This window comes from Lolium perenne, chromosome 3, assembly GCF_019359855.2.
Source record: "Lolium perenne isolate Kyuss_39 chromosome 3, Kyuss_2.0, whole genome shotgun sequence".
Lineage (NCBI taxonomy): Eukaryota > Viridiplantae > Streptophyta > Magnoliopsida > Poales > Poaceae > Lolium > Lolium perenne.
In genome coordinates, this window is record NC_067246.2 from 325,192,960 (window position 1) to 325,211,847 (window position 18,888).

At 42.0% G+C, this 18,888-nt stretch overlaps 2 protein-coding genes across 3 annotated transcripts; one reads left to right on the forward strand and one right to left on the reverse strand.

Moving 5' to 3' along the window:
• The first annotated feature begins 913 nt into the window (after window positions 1-913).
• LOC127345729 (crossover junction endonuclease MUS81) lies at window positions 914-14,546 on the forward strand. 2 transcript variants are annotated; one of them, XM_071828680.1, is made up of 15 exons: window positions 914-1,238; window positions 1,908-1,984; window positions 2,109-2,175; window positions 2,349-2,435; window positions 2,530-2,646; window positions 10,860-10,996; window positions 11,106-11,177; window positions 11,266-11,333; window positions 11,415-11,521; window positions 12,089-12,149; window positions 12,524-12,682; window positions 13,343-13,422; window positions 13,566-13,800; window positions 13,892-13,978; window positions 14,090-14,201. In XM_071828680.1, exons 1-15 carry the CDS (start codon window positions 1,030-1,032, stop codon window positions 14,135-14,137), a joined length of 1,611 nt encoding a protein of 536 aa, XP_071684781.1. In that variant the 5' UTR covers window positions 914-1,029; the 3' UTR covers window positions 14,138-14,201. The 2 variants fall into 2 exon arrangements, with proteins under 2 accessions (XP_071684781.1, XP_051228193.1); XM_051372233.2 differs by having other exon boundaries at window positions 915-1,238; window positions 14,139-14,546.
• LOC127345730 (WAT1-related protein At1g68170) lies at window positions 14,522-18,389 on the reverse strand. The gene is made up of 3 exons (XM_051372234.2): window positions 18,036-18,389; window positions 17,804-17,866; window positions 14,522-15,819 (listed from the first exon to the last, which is right to left on the reverse strand). Exons 1-3 carry the CDS (start codon window positions 18,233-18,235, stop codon window positions 14,766-14,768), a joined length of 1,317 nt encoding a protein of 438 aa, XP_051228194.1. The 5' UTR covers window positions 18,236-18,389; the 3' UTR covers window positions 14,522-14,765.
• Window positions 18,390-18,888: the final 499 nt, after the last annotated feature.

Genomic DNA, 18,888 nt, shown 5'->3' on the forward strand with positions numbered 1-18,888 from the left:
AATTCCAAAATAATTTGGTGGACTCCGACCTAACTTCTCACCGTGTAATCTCCAAAGAAGACGAGTAGTCCTCTCATCTTATTTCAATGTCTTATGTTGGAAACTATATTCATTTTGAATACAATATTTTAATTTAAATATAAATTATTTTCTAAATTATGGCATTTTAATATTTCAATTACTGTATAAGTTATTTGGGTGTTAAATTTAGTTAGCGGTATTGCCTATATAAAAATAGCCAAAATGATAAAAAGAAGAGAAAAAAGAACATGTTTGGAAGAGACATTGGGTGGACTAGGTTGTAACACCATGCACAATGAACAACTTCGATATCACAATCAAAGCCGAAGATAGATCACATACGCATAACTATAGGACCCGCGATGTCGGTGGACCTCAAATTGGGATGCAACAAAGTCACCAAAGCAAAGTCACTAATCTCAAACCCCTATTTACCATCCAACCAAGACCTAGATTTTGAACTCAAAATTTTAGAATGTTCAGAAGAATATGAAAAAATCATAGTAAATTGTAAATGTTTCATTCATATTGTGATAAGTTCTCAATTCATTTGAGTGATTAATTTGTGACTAATAGTTTTCTATGTTCGGTCCGTAAGAAGAACTAGTAGTATTTAACCACAAACTAGCTGTTAAAATTTAAATGGATGCATTCAAATTTTTAACAAAGTTGAGACATTACGCATTCAAATTTTAATAAAGTTGAGACATCTTTTATGGAAGGAGGGAGTAGTATTTAATCACAAACTAGCTATTCAAATGGATTGAACTTTCTTGTAATATCTAACAAAACATTTATGATTTACATTATTTTCTATTTTTTCTGAATATTTTCAATTTAATTTTGGAATCTGGGCCAATCTTGTTTCTCAAAGTCGCTGCGTCCCTCAAATTTTGGATCGTAAAAATCAAACCTCCAAATCATCGATGGCGGGCTTTTCCTCCCCACTCCCAAACCCCAAATCCTAGTCAAAATCCCATCCCATCCCATTCGCCACCCTCGACGCAGATGGCGCCGCCGTCGGCACCGAAGAAGCGCAAAGTGCATCTCCCGGAGAACGAGGATGTCGCGGGCAAGATCCTCGAGAAGCACCGCTCGATGGCGGAGCAGCCGGGCGGTCTCTCGGGGCAGCAGGCGCTCGACCTCTCCGCCGCCTATCGCGGTGTCTGCGCCGCCAAGCAGCCCATCCGGACCTCCCGCGACCTGCTCCGCACCAAGTATACAGAATTCTAACTGTATCTTCTCTTATTGTTGGGGCGAAACTGGCAGTGACGCTAGGGTTTGGTCGATTTTGGTCAGTGCATGACTGATTCGGCAGCAAGCTGCACTTATGTTGATGGCGTTCAGAGGCCGATAATGAACGTTGTGAGATACATGGGCTGTTTTTTATTTGTTTTGAAAAACAATGTCGATGGTTTGGGTGGGTCAACTCAGGGTCTGGATTGGATTTGGTGGATATTGTGTGGCTGGGGGGGGGGGGGTTTGAGCTGTTTCGGCTTGAACTCATGATGCATTTGGTCTGCATGAGTTTTACCTGTTTGCAACTGATCTCACCATTGATTTGCTGCAGGTGCATTGTGAAACTGAAACCGATTTTAGGATAATACCCACCTATATCTCTGAGCCTGCTGTTGCTAAATTGATTCATATCCCTTTAGGTTACATTCAACTCGGAAGTCCTATACCAGCATGCCATTAGTTTGGATCCATATTATTCCGAGCTATGGTTATCCCTTTTCTCTTACGTGGTTAATGAGTGCCAGAATTTTTTGCTCCTAGATTACTGTGTGGAATATATCTAGTACCAGCTGTTTCCCCGTGCTCACCAGATTTCCCATAAGTTCTACATTTTTATATTAGTTTGATCATTTGCTTCTTCTTGGCAGGGGCGTCGAAAATTGGGTCTTTAACTTCATGAAAGACTCTTTTCCTAGTTCCAGCCCAGATTTGTCTCCTCAAGAAGGTAATACAGCAGTAGAAAGGGTATCAGTTTTCTTTCTTCTTGCTCTTCAGTTGCTTCACCAATTGAAGTTTATGACAACATGTTTATTCTATTCGACCTTAAAGACTACTTTTTTTTTCTTCAGTGAATGAAAGAAAATATGTGCCACGGAAGAATTCCGCTCCTTATGCAATAGTGATCACACTCTACAGGTATGATTTTGTGGGTCTATTTTACCTTCATTTTGTTATTCGTAAAACAAAAGAATTAGGTACCTTAGGAAAAAGAACAACATTTAATGAAAGGAAGTACGAAAATTAAGGAATCCTGAATATGCAAGAGGAAACAATGAGAAAAATTGACCCCCGCCCTACCCACCTTACAGGGAAATGGTAAGAGGCAAAAATTATATGATGAAGCAGGAGCTTATTGACGCCGCTGAAGCCAGTGGTCTTTCAGAATCTGCTATTGGGTACAGTTTCAGTGATCCAGTGTATCATATGGTTGCTGATTTCAGCTGATGTTTCTTAGTGCATCACTAATTATGTCCATTGTATTATGAGCAGGCCAAACAACACTAGAGCAAAACCAGGGAATTCTCAGAATGACTGGTACACTGGATGGAGCTGCATTAACAAATTAATCTCTAAAAAACTGGTGGAGAAGTGGAGTAGCCCTGCAAAGTAATGTACTATGCTCATCTGAATTTCTGCTTTTTTTGTGTCATTTATTTGGAGTAAAACATGTATGGTTCAGACATCACACACATTGGATTTTTAGTGATATAGACCCACACATTTATATGCATGTATTACACCCTACATGAATTATTACTTTTTTCTCCACTGACTATTGCTTTATAATTTACTATTATTGCAGCACTGCCGGCTATTAATTGTGAACTTTCTTTAGGAAGAGCTTCCTTAAATGATAATATGATAATCATGTTGGATATTTTGGTGATCTAGGCTGCTCTCCTAGGTCAGATCTTTTTGGGTTGCTACAGTAGGACGGTGCTACAGTAGGGCGGTGCTACAGTAAATGGCCACCTATCCTTATGTGTTGTCTTGATCGGAGACATCGATTTTGATCCAACGGTGCTGGTTCCCCTAGTGCATAGTGCTAAACATATATAAAGGGGTCAAATGACCCTAGAAGAGGGGAGTACACACGGCTGCTCTCAGTTCTCTCTCTCACTCTCTCTCTCACACAAATTAAGCCACCGATCAGGCTAGCACTAAAGCACTGGGAAGAATCAAGCACAAGTTGCTCCATTTTGGTGTGAGCAATTAAACAAGAGGAGACATGGCATCATCTTCAGATCAAGGTATTTCTGATCTTATTCTTTTGTGGCTCAAACTAGAGCTAGTTGATCCTGCTGGATCCAACAATGGTATCAGAGCATCTAGCTCTTAAGTTTGAGCCCTCTTATGTTAAGATTCATGCTTGATTTATCAAGCCAAAATCAAGATCAGGGGCATATGCACATACCCATGTGTTTATATGTTGTCACCAAGTCAAGACATATGCCCAAGTTGCTTCTGTGAAAGAATTTTTTATGCTTATGTTTAAAGGCTGTTCTTCCTGGTTATCAATTATGTTTTAAGTTTAAGCCCTGTTTTCTTAAGTAACAGCCCTAAAAGTTCTAAAGTGAATCTAGGGTTTTCTCGGTTTTAAGCATATATGAAGGGGATTAAGGCAGATTCTTGCAAATCTTCAAATTCCCCAATTCCTAGAAACCCTAGAGTTAAAATCCCTTAAGATTCTCCTCTGAAATCAAGTTGTGGTTTCGGCTTAAGCATGATTCTTTAAAGGGGAATGAATAAATAATGATGAATTTAAGCACTTCTTCCCAATTCCGAAACCCTAGATTACGAAATTCCCCAAATTTGAAGGAACCCTAACCCTAATTCAAGATCAAGATCAAGGCGGACTTTACCTTATGGGCCTCGTCGTCGTCCGGCCACGGCGGCATCGGAGCCATCTTCTTATGTTGGAAGGTGTGCTCGGACTCGAACCCGAGCGACCTTCTTGTCATTGAATCGTGGTCGTCGCTTTGCTCTCGCGCGCTCGACGCCGTTGGAGACCAACCGTGCAGTTCTCGGCGAAGGAAGTCGCCGTCGCGGGGACGCCCACACGCGCACGCTTGCCTCGCACAGGGCGCCGCCCGAGCCGCTCGACGGAGCCGCGCGCGGCCAAAGCCGCACGCAACTCCGGCGAGAGGGCCTCGGTTGACGCCGAAGCTTTTTCCCCGTCGCGCGGTGCTCGCCGTCTTCGCTATTGCGGCGGCGTCGCCAACTTGTCGGGAGAGGAGAGCAGAAAGAAAGGTAAATGGGCTAGGGTTTCGTGGGGAGCCGGCGGCGACGACGCGTGGGTTTTGATCCGGCCCGGGGTCGTTCTGGCCATCGGATTGCATCCGACGGCTCGGGTGGTCCTGGCGTTGCAAATGGGCTGTGGCCCAAGAGGGGATCGGGGGAGCAAATCTTTGGTGGGCCAATTTTGGCGATTAAATGAGATTATTATGCTAATAATAAAAAAAAAAAAAATTTAGGGCTGAAATAAATATCTTTTCGGGGCTATTTTTTCTGGATGAATTGATTATGCTTATTATGTTTATTTTAGGCCACAATTTTAATTGTCATGCTTAGTTAATTTACATGTTGATATTACTTTTATTATTTAGTTTATTTATGATTAATGAATTATGGTGATATTTATCACTATAATTATTATGTGATAATGCTTCCATTTGCAAAATAAAGTTTATGGATCCTCAAATAAAGTGTGGTTTTATGCCTTGTCATTCGACCAAAGTTGTTTGACGGGCATTTTAACCGCAAAATTCTTTTATTGGTCCTGTTTCACTGGCCAAAGCCGATGTGAACCGGGTCGGTAAAAGAAAATAATGAATGAGGATCATTAATGTGTGGCTTCTATTTATCAATTTGGCCAAAGCTAATTGATGAATATTTGTCCACAAAATTTTGTTGTTCATTTTCATCTCTGGCCAAAGCTGATTTGAATTTGATCAATAAAATTTTAATGATGATTATGATGATGCTTACTAAAGCATTTTTGAATTTTTCTTTAAAGAACTAATGTCTCTAATATTGCTTTGGAATGCTAAATGGCATCGAACGACTAAATGGCAGCAATTATGTCACGTGGAAGGAGAAGCTTGAGATCACTATGGCCTTACTCAATATTGATTATGCTCTCCTTAATGATCCTCCCGAGGTGCCTAAAGAAAATAATGAAAATTATGAAGCCCTCAAGAAGGAATATGACATTATTAAGACTAAGTGGGATGACTCCAATCGCAAGTGCCTTATGATGATAAAGGGCTCCATTACACAGAGTATGAGGGGAGCCCTTCCTGATTGTGAGAGACAAAGAAAAGGGTACTTTGCAAAAATTGAGCATCAATTTAAAGGGTCTTCTAAAGTTTATGCAACAAGTCTTATCAGAAGGCTAATTGATGAAAAATATGATCCCACTGGAAGTCTTCGAGAGCATATTATGAAAAAGTGCAACATGGCCGCCAAACTAAAGTCAATGGAGATGGAAATCTCTAATGGTTTCCTCGTCCATTTTATTATGTCATCTTTGCCTCCCCAATTTGATCCATTTATGATCAACTATAATGCGATGGATGTTAAATGGGAGATTGATGAGATGATGGCGCGATGTGTGCAAGAAGAAGAAAGGCTTAAGGTGACGGAATTGATCATGTTAATCGGTTTGGTCATTCACAAAAGAAGAAGTATAGAAAATTTGTGAATGAATATGTGAAGCCCAAGCCTTATAAGTTCAAGGAAAAAGGCCAATCCTCAAAAGGTTCACAAGAAAAGAAGCCGGAAAAAGCGCCTAATCTTTGAAGGAAATAATTCCAATGCTTGCCACTTTTGTGGAAAAGGTGGGCATAGGCGAAAGGATTGTTTTGGCTTCAAGAGATGGCTCAAAGAAAGAGGTACCGAGCACTATTACCGTTGTTGAAGAATCCCTTTATGTTAATTATGCCACCAATACTTGGTGGATTGATTCAGGTGCAACAATTCATGTTGTAAATTCGTTGCAGGGATTCAATATGAGGAAGACCCTAAAAAGAGGGGAAAGAACAATTAGAGTTGCTAATGGTGTTGAAGCTTATGCCGAGGCGATTGGAGACTTCACTCTTACACTTCATGGCGGTTTTAAGCTTCAGCTAAATAATGTTCTCTATGTACCCTCGATGAAACGGAATTTAGTTTCCGTCTCATGTTTAGATGATGATAGTTATGAGTGTCACTTTGGGAATAAGCAGTGTATAATTATGTATGACAATAATAATGTTGGTCTTGCCTGTCGACAAGACAAACTTTATGTAATTTCCCTTTGTGATGATATAAATAATGTGGGTTCTACCTCAAATATAAATGTCGGTACCAAACGCAAACGTAATGATAATGAGACTTCTTCGAAATTATGGCACTATCGTTTAGGCCATATTTCGAGGGGGAGGATTGAGCGTCTCATTAAAGATCAAGTTCTTCCTTCTCTTGATTTTTCGGATGCGGATGTTGATCATTGTATCGACTGTATCAAAGGAAAATATGCCAAGAAAATTAAGAAAGGTGCAAACCGAAGCACGGGAGTTTTGGAATTAATTCATACGGATATATGTGGTCCGTTTAATGTGAGGTCGGTGGACGGTTTTAATTCATTCATAACGTTCACTGATGATTTCTCCCGTTATGGATATATTTATCAAATCAAAGAAAAATCAGAGGCATTAGACAAGTTCAAGATTTTCAAAGCTGAGGTTGAAAATCAATGTAATAAAAGAATTAAAGTTGTAAGATCCGATCGTGGTGGTGAATACTACGGCGGACATGCAACTTATGGTCAAATTCTGGACCATTTGCAAAATTCTTACGGGAAAATGGCATTGCCGCCCAATACTCAAAGACCGGGTGAACCTCAACAAAACGGGGTAGTGAAAGGAGAAACCGCACACTTATGGATATGGTGCGGAGTATGTTAAGCCACTCCACTTTACCTGTGAATTTATGGATGGAAGAACTTAAAACAGAAGGACATATTCTTTACAGGTTTCCCATTAAATCGGTACCCAAAACACCGTATGAATTATGGACTGGGAAAAAGCCAACCCTGAATTATTTTCATGTATGGGGCTGTCTCCTTTGAAGCAAGGATTTTTAATCCGGTTATGGGAAAATTAGACCCCAAGACAGTCGATTGCCATTTTATTGGTTATCACGACAAATCTAAAGCATATCGATTTTATTGTCCAAATCGGACAACGAAATTTGTTGAAACAAGACACGCTGTGTTCTTGGAAAGTGATATGATGAGGGGGAGCATGACTCCCGAGAGAAATAGTCTTGGAGGAAAAACGGGAATATGTCCCGATGCCCGTAATCCAAGAGCGGTGTTTCAGGTACATGCGAAATTGCACCTCAAGTTTCGGCTCCCGTAGCTGATGGTGCTCACATAATCGGACAACAAAAGGACCAAGAACAGCAATTACGAGTGTATTCAAGAAGGCAACGTGTCGCTAATGCAACATCTCGATACACCGGCGATCGTTCGAGATGTCACATCTAATGATGCTCTTATTGAAAATAATCAGTCTCAAACTGTTATTAATGTGCCGAATAATGAGCCTCTTAGAAGGTCACAAATGGCTAGAAAGCTGCTATTCACGATGATTATCTCACCTACATGAGTGAGGATACAAATGAGCCGGTGTTGGATAATGATCCCACCTCATTTAAGGAGGCTATGGAAAGTGAATATTCGTCTAAATGGCTCGATGCTATGAAAGATGAAATGAAGTCCATGAGCACTAATGATGTATGGGACTTAGTAGAAATCCCCGAAGGAGCCAAAACAGTTGGATGCAAATGGGTCTATAAGACCAAACGTGACTCCAAGGGTGATATCGAAAGGTTTAAAGCAAGGCTTGTGGCAAAAGGATTCACTCAAAGAGAAGGGATTGATTATAATGAAACTTTTTCACCCGTCTCTTCGAAGGATTCATTCAGAATAATTATGGCACTCGTGGCTCATTATGATTTAGAGCTACATCGATGGATGTCAAAACGGCATTTCTAAATGGTGACTTACATGAAGATGTATACATGGCACAACCTAGGAAGGTTTTGTTATGGAAGAAAATAAACATTTAGGATGTCATCTCAAGAAATCCATCTATGGTTTGAAACAAGCATCAAGAGAGTGGTATCTCAAATTTGATCAAGTCATAAAGAAATTTGGTTTTAAGGAAAATAAGAAGGACAATTGTGTTTATGTTAAGTTCGGGGGAGTAATTATATCTTCACGATATTATATGTTGATGACATACTCTTGGCCGCAGTGATAAAAATATGTTGATGGAGACCAAGAGATTCTGTCTTCAAAGTTCGATATGAAAGATCTCGGTGAAGCAACTTATGTTTTAGGAATTGAAATTCACCGGGATAGATCCAGAGGGATCTTGGGGCTATCTCAGAGAGCATATATTGAAAAGGTACTGAAAAAGTACAATATGTATAAGTGCTCGGCCTACCGCTCCTATTGTTAAGGGCGATAAATTTGGGACTTTCCAAAGTGCCCAAGAAATAATTATGAATCTGTGAGATGAAGTCAATTCCTTATGCCTCAATTGTTGGGAGTATTATGTATGCACAAGTGTGCACTCGCCCGATTTAGCTTTTGTGACCGGGATGCTTGGCGGATATCGGTCCAATCCAGGTCCGGATCTTTGGAAGGCTGCTAAAAAGGTCTTGCGTTATTTGCAAGGTACTAAAGGCCTCATGCTTACTTATGAGAAATACGATAATCTCGAAATAGTGGGTTATTCAGATGCTGATTTTGCGGGGTGTGTTGATACTAAGAAATCCACATCAGGTTATATCTTCACCCTTGCAAAAGGAGCTATATCATGGAAAAGCTCGAAGCAAGCATTCTTGCATCGTCGACAATGCAGGCAGAATTTGTAGCATGTTATGAGGCAACCGGCAGGCGGTATGGTTGAAGAATTTTATCCCTAAGCACTAAGAGTGATTGACGACATTTCCGGGCCTCTCACTCTATCTGCGATAATCAACCCGCGATGATCTATGCGAGTAACAACAAGTCAAGTGCGGTGGCAAATTTATTGACCTTAAGTATCTTGTTGTGAAAGATAGAATCCAGGATCAAACAATAGATATCAAGTACATTAGTACTAAATTTATGTTAGCGGATCCGCTCACGAAAGGCTTACCACCCAGCGTATTTAGAGAGCATGTTGCCGGCATGGGTTTGGTTGAAAGCTTTTAATCCTGGAGAAGTTGGAACTATTATGGCACCATCTCCCCAAAAGGGGCTCATTTTGAGATCAGATGGGAACCATAGTCACTTGGTTTAGCAGTACTTAATTGACTGTTGTAACCTATTGTCTTGGTGTACCATTTTATCAAAAGATGAGTCTGTAATGTTTATGATGTTTATGTAAAGAATTATGTAAATTAAGTTAATATATGATGTGAATAAAGTTTATGGAGCTCATAAATTAAAGAGGTTCATTTTGATATGAAGTAATGTGCTATAGTCACTAGATTAAATGGTACCTAACAGACCATTATAATCTTTTCGTCCTAGTACATTATTTTGTTGAAAAAATGAGCTTATAATGATCAGCCTTACGATCAAGGGGGAGAATGTTGGATATTTTGGTGATCTAGGCTGCTCTCCTAGGTCAGATCTTTTTGGGTTGCTACAGTAGGACGGTGCTACAGTAGGGCGGTGCTACAGTAAATGGCCACCTATCCTTATGTGTTGTCTTGATCGGAGACATCGATTTTGATCCAACGGTGCTGGTTCCCCTAGTGCATAGTGCTAAACATATATAAAGGGGTCAAATGACCCTAGAAGAGGGGAGTACACACGGCTGCTCTCAGTTCTCTCTCTCACTCTCTCTCTCACACAAATTAAGCCACCGATCAGGCTAGCACTAAAGCACTGGGAAGAATCAAGCACAAGTTGCTCCATTTTGGTGTGAGCAATTAAACAAGAGGAGACATGGCATCATCTTCAGATCAAGGTATTTCTGATCTTATTCTTTTGTGGCTCAAACTAGAGCTAGTTGATCCTGCTGGATCCAACAAATCAAACATGAACTTGACTTGGAGTGGTTGTAGGGTACCCATGCATTTAAGAGTATCTGTGTTGGCACTAGATTATTTGATCAATGTTCTTCAAATAAGTTCAGCATCACACGCACAGATACAACAGCCTATGCCTGTTTTGCTCTGAGTGTGGTTGAACTGTATTCCAGAAAGCAGGCTAATCCCTGACGTGTTTTTGTTGATTGCTATATGGGTTCTCTAACAATTAAACTTTTACCTTGCAAAGGTTCTATTTTACCCTTTTGGTCGGAGGAAGTTTGATGTAGTGCCACAGTGTCCATATATTTACTAGCAGGCAATCAATTCTCGTATGCACTTTGGGGAATACTTAATGTTGTCTAATCTTGTGAGAAAATTAAGAAAACATATGTTCAAAGATACAGCTATGTGCAGTATTCCATTAATTCTCTATTTTTCAAGAAAATGCAATAGGCATTTGTTTTTCATTTCATTGAAGAGAGAGAGAGAGAGAGTTTAGTACAAGACTCCTAGGAGTTTAGTACAATTCTCTATTGATGGAATAGAAGCAGGCCTTGGATCCATCTCTCGGTATTTTGCTCTTGAAATTATCTCCCTTATGTTTATTTTCGCCCCACATAGGAGCAGAAGTACACTCTGTTCAGTTTACATTTTATTGTCTAGTTTCGGCTTTATTTGCTAAGCACTCACATTCTATTGGGATACCAAGCATAACTTGGGGCTTACTGAACGCGTCTGTGTAGGTATATGCTAACAGAAGAAGGTGAAAAGACTGCTCGTGATTGTCTTGAACGGTCTGGATTAGACGATACTGTAGGACCTTCAACCCATCATTCTGAAGTTGTTCTCAGCGATTCAGATTCTGATGAACCATATGAAGGTAGCAATCCTGTGATTTGTTTCATAGGTTTTCTATTTATCACGAGTTTCCAAATAACCTATTACTCTACCCCTGTAACATTATTATTAAATATCATTACTATTTGCAGATTCTGAAAATTTTGCTGAAAGGAGTGGTCCTCCAAAATTGAAAGCAGGCAGTTCCAGTTCCTTTGATATCAGTATGCTTTCTTTGCAGATGATAAGATACTCAATAAGTGGAGTATTACTCTCTTCTGGTATTTTCCGTTAATTCCTTTATTTTCCCAGGCAAGGGACCTATTGATGCTCCTCTTTCATCTCGAGGAATGTTCGGACAGCAATCATTTAGTGCAATGGTACACTTGACTTCCCTTAATCGTACCCTTTTCATTTTCAAATGGAGCATAATGCAATATTTTTTCCTTCTCCACCACCAGGGTTCTGCTGAAAATTTTCTATTAGCCATGCCACCTCGTCATTCCATTGAGAATTTTCTGGAAGCTTATGAAGTGGTGCTTATATTGGATGATCGGGAAACTCTTGGGTTTGTATGATTGTATCTTATGATTTATTGGTTAACTTAGCACGTTAGTTGTCTCTCATCTAAGTAGGATCATAATAGGATGTCTTACAAAATCAAAATTATATGTCCCTTTAGCTGCACTTTCTCCAAAGTTTTATTTATCAATATGATTTGAGAAGTTCGAAATTTTTCTGATAACTCTGAACGCAAGCTCTAAGGGTGTGAATGATACAATACCCCCTTCCCCTATCTTTTAAGGATGCTAAGTAAGTCAGGTCTGGGAGCATCTGTCTCTTTTCTCGCTTTCCTAATGATTCACAAGAGCATTCTGCTCTTCACATTTAATAATTATTTTGTTAGAATAAGATAAAGGGTTTTCACTTGTCCAGATTCTGTTGGAGTCGTGAATTCTAAGCAGTGCGTTTTGTTATCTTCTGTTACTTAAATTTTAATGTTTGATGCATTGACATGTATATACTATAAATTTTAGACTATATTTGTCCAAATCATTTTCGTAGGAAGCAAATTGATTATCACTGCAGCCAATCAATTTTCATGTCTTATTTAATCATCCATCATTTTGTCCAGGCGCCGTGCTAGAAGAAATGTTGTTGATAACATACGCTCGCAGTTTGGTATACCTGTTAAGGTTCGTTACCTTCATAGTTATGTGAACTCCTATTGATTTCCACCTACTCCCTTCCTTTGCTTGTGTATCTAATTCAGTAGTGCTCTGCCTACAATCCTTGTACATTTCTTCAGATAACCAATATTCACTGCTAAAAGTCATTTCCTATGCATCAGCACAGTTAAAATTAAATGCCCTGTACTGTTGGATTAATTGTCTCATATGCTTGGTCCCTGTCCCACTCTCTTGATGCTTTCTGGCACACTGTTCGCTTGCTTGTGCATAAGGGGATTGCATAAAATAATCTAACAAAGATGTTTTGCATAGATTGAGCTGTTTGTATAATGTTCCAAAGAAAGTGGTGCTGATCCTTCTGTTTTAACCATGTCATCCAGATGAAACGCTTGCCTGTTGGAGATGCTATTTGGATTGCTCACCATAAAGTACTTCACACAGAGTATGTTCTTGATTTCATTGTTGAAAGAAAAAGTGTGGATGATTTAGTTGGCTCAATCAGGGACAACAGATACAAAGATCAAAAATTAAGGCTGAAGGTACCATCGGAACTAGCTTTGACTTCTGTTATTAGTATATAAACCTTCCATATTAACTACCCCATTTCTTTTTTATGCTTTCAGTTTCTCAATTCTCACTGATAGTGATAAGAAATTTCATCTCCTACAGTATTATTTGTTTCTTATGATAATCCTGATCCGTTTGTGTCAACGCAAAATATTGTTTTGGTCATGAGCCAATGGCCTATGTTGCAATTAAATTGATGGTCATAGTCATAAAGCCTGTTTCACAGCACAGAGGCATCTTCAAACAAAGAACTTTGTGTAATCTGTATTGATATCATGCTTATTTTAGGGCTATGATTGGGATCAGAAATGCTGAATATGACAAGGGGTGTTTCACTCCAACGTGCTGAATGGGGTTGTTGACCTGTCAATGATTTGATGTGGTGTGAGCCTAATTTTAACTGACAAGATTTTTTCTTATTCTTTGTTATCATTAATTAAAAAACATAGCCCACATTTGGTATGAGATGGTGCAGACCGGTGTTATTAGAAGACATAAGCTTGAGCCCCCCAAACAAACTTGATTTCTTCTTCATATCTATGGATCTTAAGGGGTTACATAGTTATCCATGCAGTTTTTGTTGTTGTTGCAACATTTTGATGCCATACTTCCTTTTGTTCTACCCTTCGCAGAAATGTGGGCTAAAAAACCTAATATATCTGGTTGAAGGTGATCCAAACACTGTAGATGCATCGGAGAGCGTTAAAACAGCGTATGTACACTGTTCATGGATTCTGGGTGACATTTTATCCCTGAATATTTCTACCTTTTCTTGTTTTATTATGACATATATTGTTCCTTGCATTTAGGATGTTAGGCGTATACCCTATTAACTGTTCTGGTCTCTTATTTCAGCTGCTTTACCACTGAGATTCTTGAAGGATTTGATGTCCAGAGAACCACTGGGTATTCTGATACTGAAAAGAAATACGGCCAGCTCACACGCTCGATAATTGATTACTACAGCACTAACTTCTCTGCTGGTGCTGATTCTTCTCGACTTTGCCTGACCTATGATGAGTTTGTGAAAAGGTGTTCTGACCTTGAGAAGGTCACTATGAGCGATGTATTTGCCCTTCAACTTATGCAGGTAACAGGGCAACAACAGTTACCTTCACCAAATTGTGACGGCTAGTTCATTTGATGCCATAGTTTGCTGATTAGTTTTGCATGGAAAGCAGGTGCCACAAGCGACAGAAGAAGCTGTTCTTGCTGTTACAAGTCTCTACCCAACTCTTCTCTCACTTGCTCAGGCATACGCCATGCTTGTGAGTCCTCTTTCTCTATTCAACTTATGCAAATGTTCTTTTCATTTACAACACTACACACAAGTAAGAAGAAATGTGAGCAATGCATGCCCATATGTTTGCCTTTCGCAGAATACCTTAACATCTTTGTGGACTAAAGTTAGTTCTTGTGGTGTTTAAGGATGGTGATAGGCGTGCTCAAGAAGAGATGCTGATGAACAAGTGCAACTTGGTTAAAGCAGGTGCTAGCAAAGCCATCTTCAAGTTTGTCTGGGCTGAAGGATGAGCTCTTCTTACCTAGTTCCTCCCTAGCGGTTTGACCGGTCTTATGGTCACCGTCATGATGATTTCGGGCTGAAACTTAGGACTTTCATGCTCGGAAGGCAAAAGCAGGAGGGATCCTTTTTTGTGTCGCCTGGTGCCTTTGAAAACTAACATATAACCACTTAAACGAAGGGTCTTAGCATAGACTCACCTTCCACTAACATTTACCCCTATGCTGTAGAATTCCATGCTGGACAATATGGAACCATCGTGTGTGATGTAGTGCATACCATTATATCTTAACTTAAGTACTTGCTTAATGAAATCATCCGTTTGTCTCCGATAAAACAAACAAAAAATGTGCCTGAATTTTATTCATCTCTTCAATGCACTACAATTTTGCCTCAGTTCCTCACTACAGCTCTGCTCTCCCATATCTTAATTTGCAGCTTTGGTTCTCTGATCCTCTAAAGTTAGTTAAACACCAACAAAACCAGAGAAGCCAAGCCTCGTACCTACACTAGAGATTTCAATCAAGCTGTAACTACCCGTCCATTACTAGTTCCATGGGTACAGTTTGCATCCTGATCACAAACAAACCATCACCATCTTGTCCAAGGCGACCGGGGACCAGTTCATCTCGCCGGTCGATCGCTGGCCCGTCTTGTCCAAGGCGTTCACCGCGCCACGGCTGGTGCTGGAGGAGACTGCTGATGTTGCTGCTGCGGAGAGGGTGTGGTGGTGGAGGAGGAAGATGACGGTGCACGATGACGTCGATGTGCGGGACCTCACCGGCGGCAGTTACCTTGCCGTGGTCCGCGGAGGCGGCCGCCTCGCGGCCTTTCCCCCAGAGCACGGCGTAGAGGCCCATGACGATGAGCACGGCTCCGAGCACGCTGCCGAGGTGCAGGTCCTCCCCGAGCAGCAGGGAGCTGAGGACGGCGACGACGACAAGCATCATGGGGTTGAAGACGGAGGCGAAGAGCGGCCCCCGGCGCTTGACGCACCAGGCGAGCACGACGAGCATGACCCCCGAAGCAAGCACGCCGGTGTAGACGGCGGCGAGGAGGCGGACGTCGAAGGCGAGGCGCCACTGGGCGGGGTCTCGGTCGAAGCATAGCGCGAAGAGCGCGGACTGGAGCGCGCTCATGAGGCACATGAGCGCCGTGGTGGAGTAGTGGAAGGGGTACTCCCGGCAGAGCCTGGCCTGGAGGATGAGCCAGAGCGCGTAGAAGAAGCAGCCCCCCGTGCATAGCAGGGAGCCCATGGCGCGGTTGGGCTCTTCCGAGGCGGCGAGGCGAGGCTGGGAGGAGGAGTGGTGGCGGGCGGCGAGCTGCGCGGCGAGGTTGACGTGGGTGGGGGGCCAGAGGGTGACCTGCGCGCCCTTGTAGAAGGTGAGGAGCATGGCGCCGCCGACGCCGAGGAGCGTGCCGGCGAGCTTGGCCTGGCCGGGCACGGTGCGGATGGCGAGGCCCTCGTAGCGGAAGAGCACGGCGAGGACGAATGTGATGGCTGGGATGAGGTTGGTCATGGCGGAGGCGAAGGTGGCGGAGGTGAGCTTCATGCCGGAGATGTAGAGGTTCTGCGCCAGCGAGCCCCTGCAACATTGAAACGCATGATCGGTCAGTCAGTATTCAATAGTACTACGTCAAATGCATACGTACATGCTACGTACGTAGTCATCAAGAAGAGACGCGTACGTTCTACAGATTTGTCCTGTACGCGCGTACGGTAGGATGGGCCCGCGTTCATGTGCCACGTCGTACACACGTGTTCATCTTCTTCATCGTGACCAAGTTCCACAGCTCCATCTCGCTCGAAGACATTAATGGCACCGAGTATATTCTCCTTATGTACGTACATATCTAGTCTAGGGATGTGCAACATGAATTGTGGACGAGACGAGATCGTCGTACAGTATAGTCGTATACGTATACGTATGTGAGGTGCCGATCTAGCATTGGCAAAGCGGCAGTGCTTGCTAGAGTCCAAAGAAACCATTTCCGGCCTACATCCGGGCTATGGGGAGTGGGACCAAAAAAAAGGCATGCATAGACGTCGTATTCATGGATGGATACGCAAGTCAAGAAGGAAGTAAATACGTGCGTGTACGTGGATGCATGCGGATCGATCGGCGAGGTTTTAGTTAAGCTCGAGCAGCATGCATACGGTGGAGTTGACAAGTCCTCATGTAGTACGACCACTCCCGAGTCTCGACCACTTGCAATGTGGATTGTTTAGTCATTTTGACAAACTTTGAACCACTTGCATCCTCTTGCAGAGTTTTAAAATTTCTATAGCCCATTCTAGTCGGACATGGTGTTTCTGCACCCGGAACAAAATAAATTTTAAACATATTATAAAATGTAAAAAATATCTAATAAAAATGTCTCGCATACATATTGTTGTTCTATGTGTTTGCAAATTTGTTTCACAAAAAATCGATATTTTGTGTTATGCGTAAAAAACAAAATTTGGTGCTAAAATTAAGCTCTACACGAGAATTTTTCTTGTCTTTTTTACTCATGACACAAAAAATATCGGTTTTCTGCGAAACTTGGCATACACACATAGAATGCCGACATATACGCGCGCATGTTTTGTTCGATTTTTTAAATATTTTAAACTATTTTTTCTGGTGGCAGAAGCATATGCACCCAAGATCAAAAATGCATTTCCTCTTCTGATCATGTTTTATGTTTTATTGAATGGTTTAACTGAATTGTATGACATGTCAGTTGGGTTTGGCTCGTTTTCGTTGAGTCTAGCAATCCAAAATGACGTGATCTAGCTGTTTTTTTTTTTGACTTAGAGGGTCTTCCAATTCTTTTAGAGGGTTTGACATCGTTGAGTCCAACCATTTTAAATGGTGTGATCTAAAAGTAGCCAAACAAAGAGACGTGTCTTAGCTGTTTTTATCCATCCTGAGGTAAAAATAGCTAACTCCCGTGACTCAAAGAAGCCATCCAACATGGCGCGACTACAAGGGGCAATAGTAGTTTTAATTTTTTTTCCTAGAGGCCACAAATGGTTGAAAGTTTGCCAAAGAGCCATTTAAATCAGAGAAGTCTTGCAAAGCGGACATCCCGCAAACCCGTATATTAAAACTTAGACATGTTTTAATTATAATTAAAAATTGCATTAAATTAAAAACATCTACATACGCTGGGAATCTACTGACATCCCTATGCGCGCACGATGATGCTTGGTTCTGGAGTACTCTGGTGGAGATGTATGGAGTTCGTTTGTTTGGCAGACAAAGCAGCTAGCAGGGGATACCATCCATGGGTTCTTTCGGTTGTGCACTTTTACAGTCAAGTGGTTGCTGCAGGCATGTGCTAGAGGGATGCAAAAAAAGGAATGTGAAGTGCTGCCCGCCGGCGAGCACCCCTTGAGGACGATACTATGCAAGTATGCAATGAGACTCGTCTGCTCCAAGATGTGTGTGATATCACTGATATGTAGAGTGAGGAGCTAGCAAAAGCGGTCGGCTGGCACCTCACCTAAATTCCGGCAGCCAATCCGACCTTTTTGTTCGGCTTTGTCCATAGAAACTAAAGCAGTTGCATGATGAGTGCTTACCCGCAGAGGCCACATACGAAGGAGAGCAGGATGACTCGCCACGTCAGCTTCGTGCGCTTCTTCCTGAAACAAAAATAAATATGTCGTACGTCAGTATATACACTTGCATGCATATGCATGTACAGTAATCGGGAAGCATATATATATACTTGGAGACTTAATTGGAGTTCTCGATCGGGGTCGGGGACGATGGTAGCAAAGGAAAGGATAGCTAGATGATCTGATGAGGTACCTCTCGACGAAGTATGCGAGTGGTGCGAGGACGGCGGAGGCGAAGAGGTAGCGGTAGGCGACGAGGATCCTCATGTCCATGCCGTCGCACACGGCCAGCTTGTAGAAGATGTTGACGCCGGCGAAGGCGAACTGCACCACCACCATCCCCGCCACCGGCTTCATCCCCTCCATCACGCCCCACCCAGCGCCGCCGCCCATCCCTTCCTGCTACTGGTTCGATCGCTCGGCCGGTCGGTCTAGTTGTTGATCGATGTATCACCGGCGATGGAAGCGATCGCAAGTAGCTAGCTGTTGTTATTACGCAGGCGGACGGAGCGATCGAGGTGATTGATCTGGTATGTACTGCATGCCACGGGAGAGGTACATATATAGCAGGGAGGGAGAGCTAACGGAAGGGGCGAATCGAGTGGAGAAGAAGGAAGCACGATTCTCCTTCTTCCTCCCCCTTCGAGTGCTCTGCTCCGCTGGCATGCCATGACTGCTACAGTAATCAATGACGTCAGCGCACGGTGCCGCCCATGCAACAACGCCTTCATGCTGAAATTGAATATGTTCATAGCTGCATGTCGTTAGCTCTCACATGCCATACCGAATTTAAAGTAGGGGTACACTTTCTGTCGATCAATAAATTCCGCGAAAAATGTTTTTAGTTCTATAACACATCACTTTATGTGCTAATTTTGTTCCGTTTATCGTGTTGGCGAACGGTGCACCAGCGAGCCCAGTACATCCATTTCGCATCCCCCGAGGTACCGTTTTGGCCAGATGGTAAACTAGGCGTCATATTTGGATTCCTCTATTTTTAGGTTCAAATGATGATATTGATGTTATATTTAGATTGCTCTCATTTT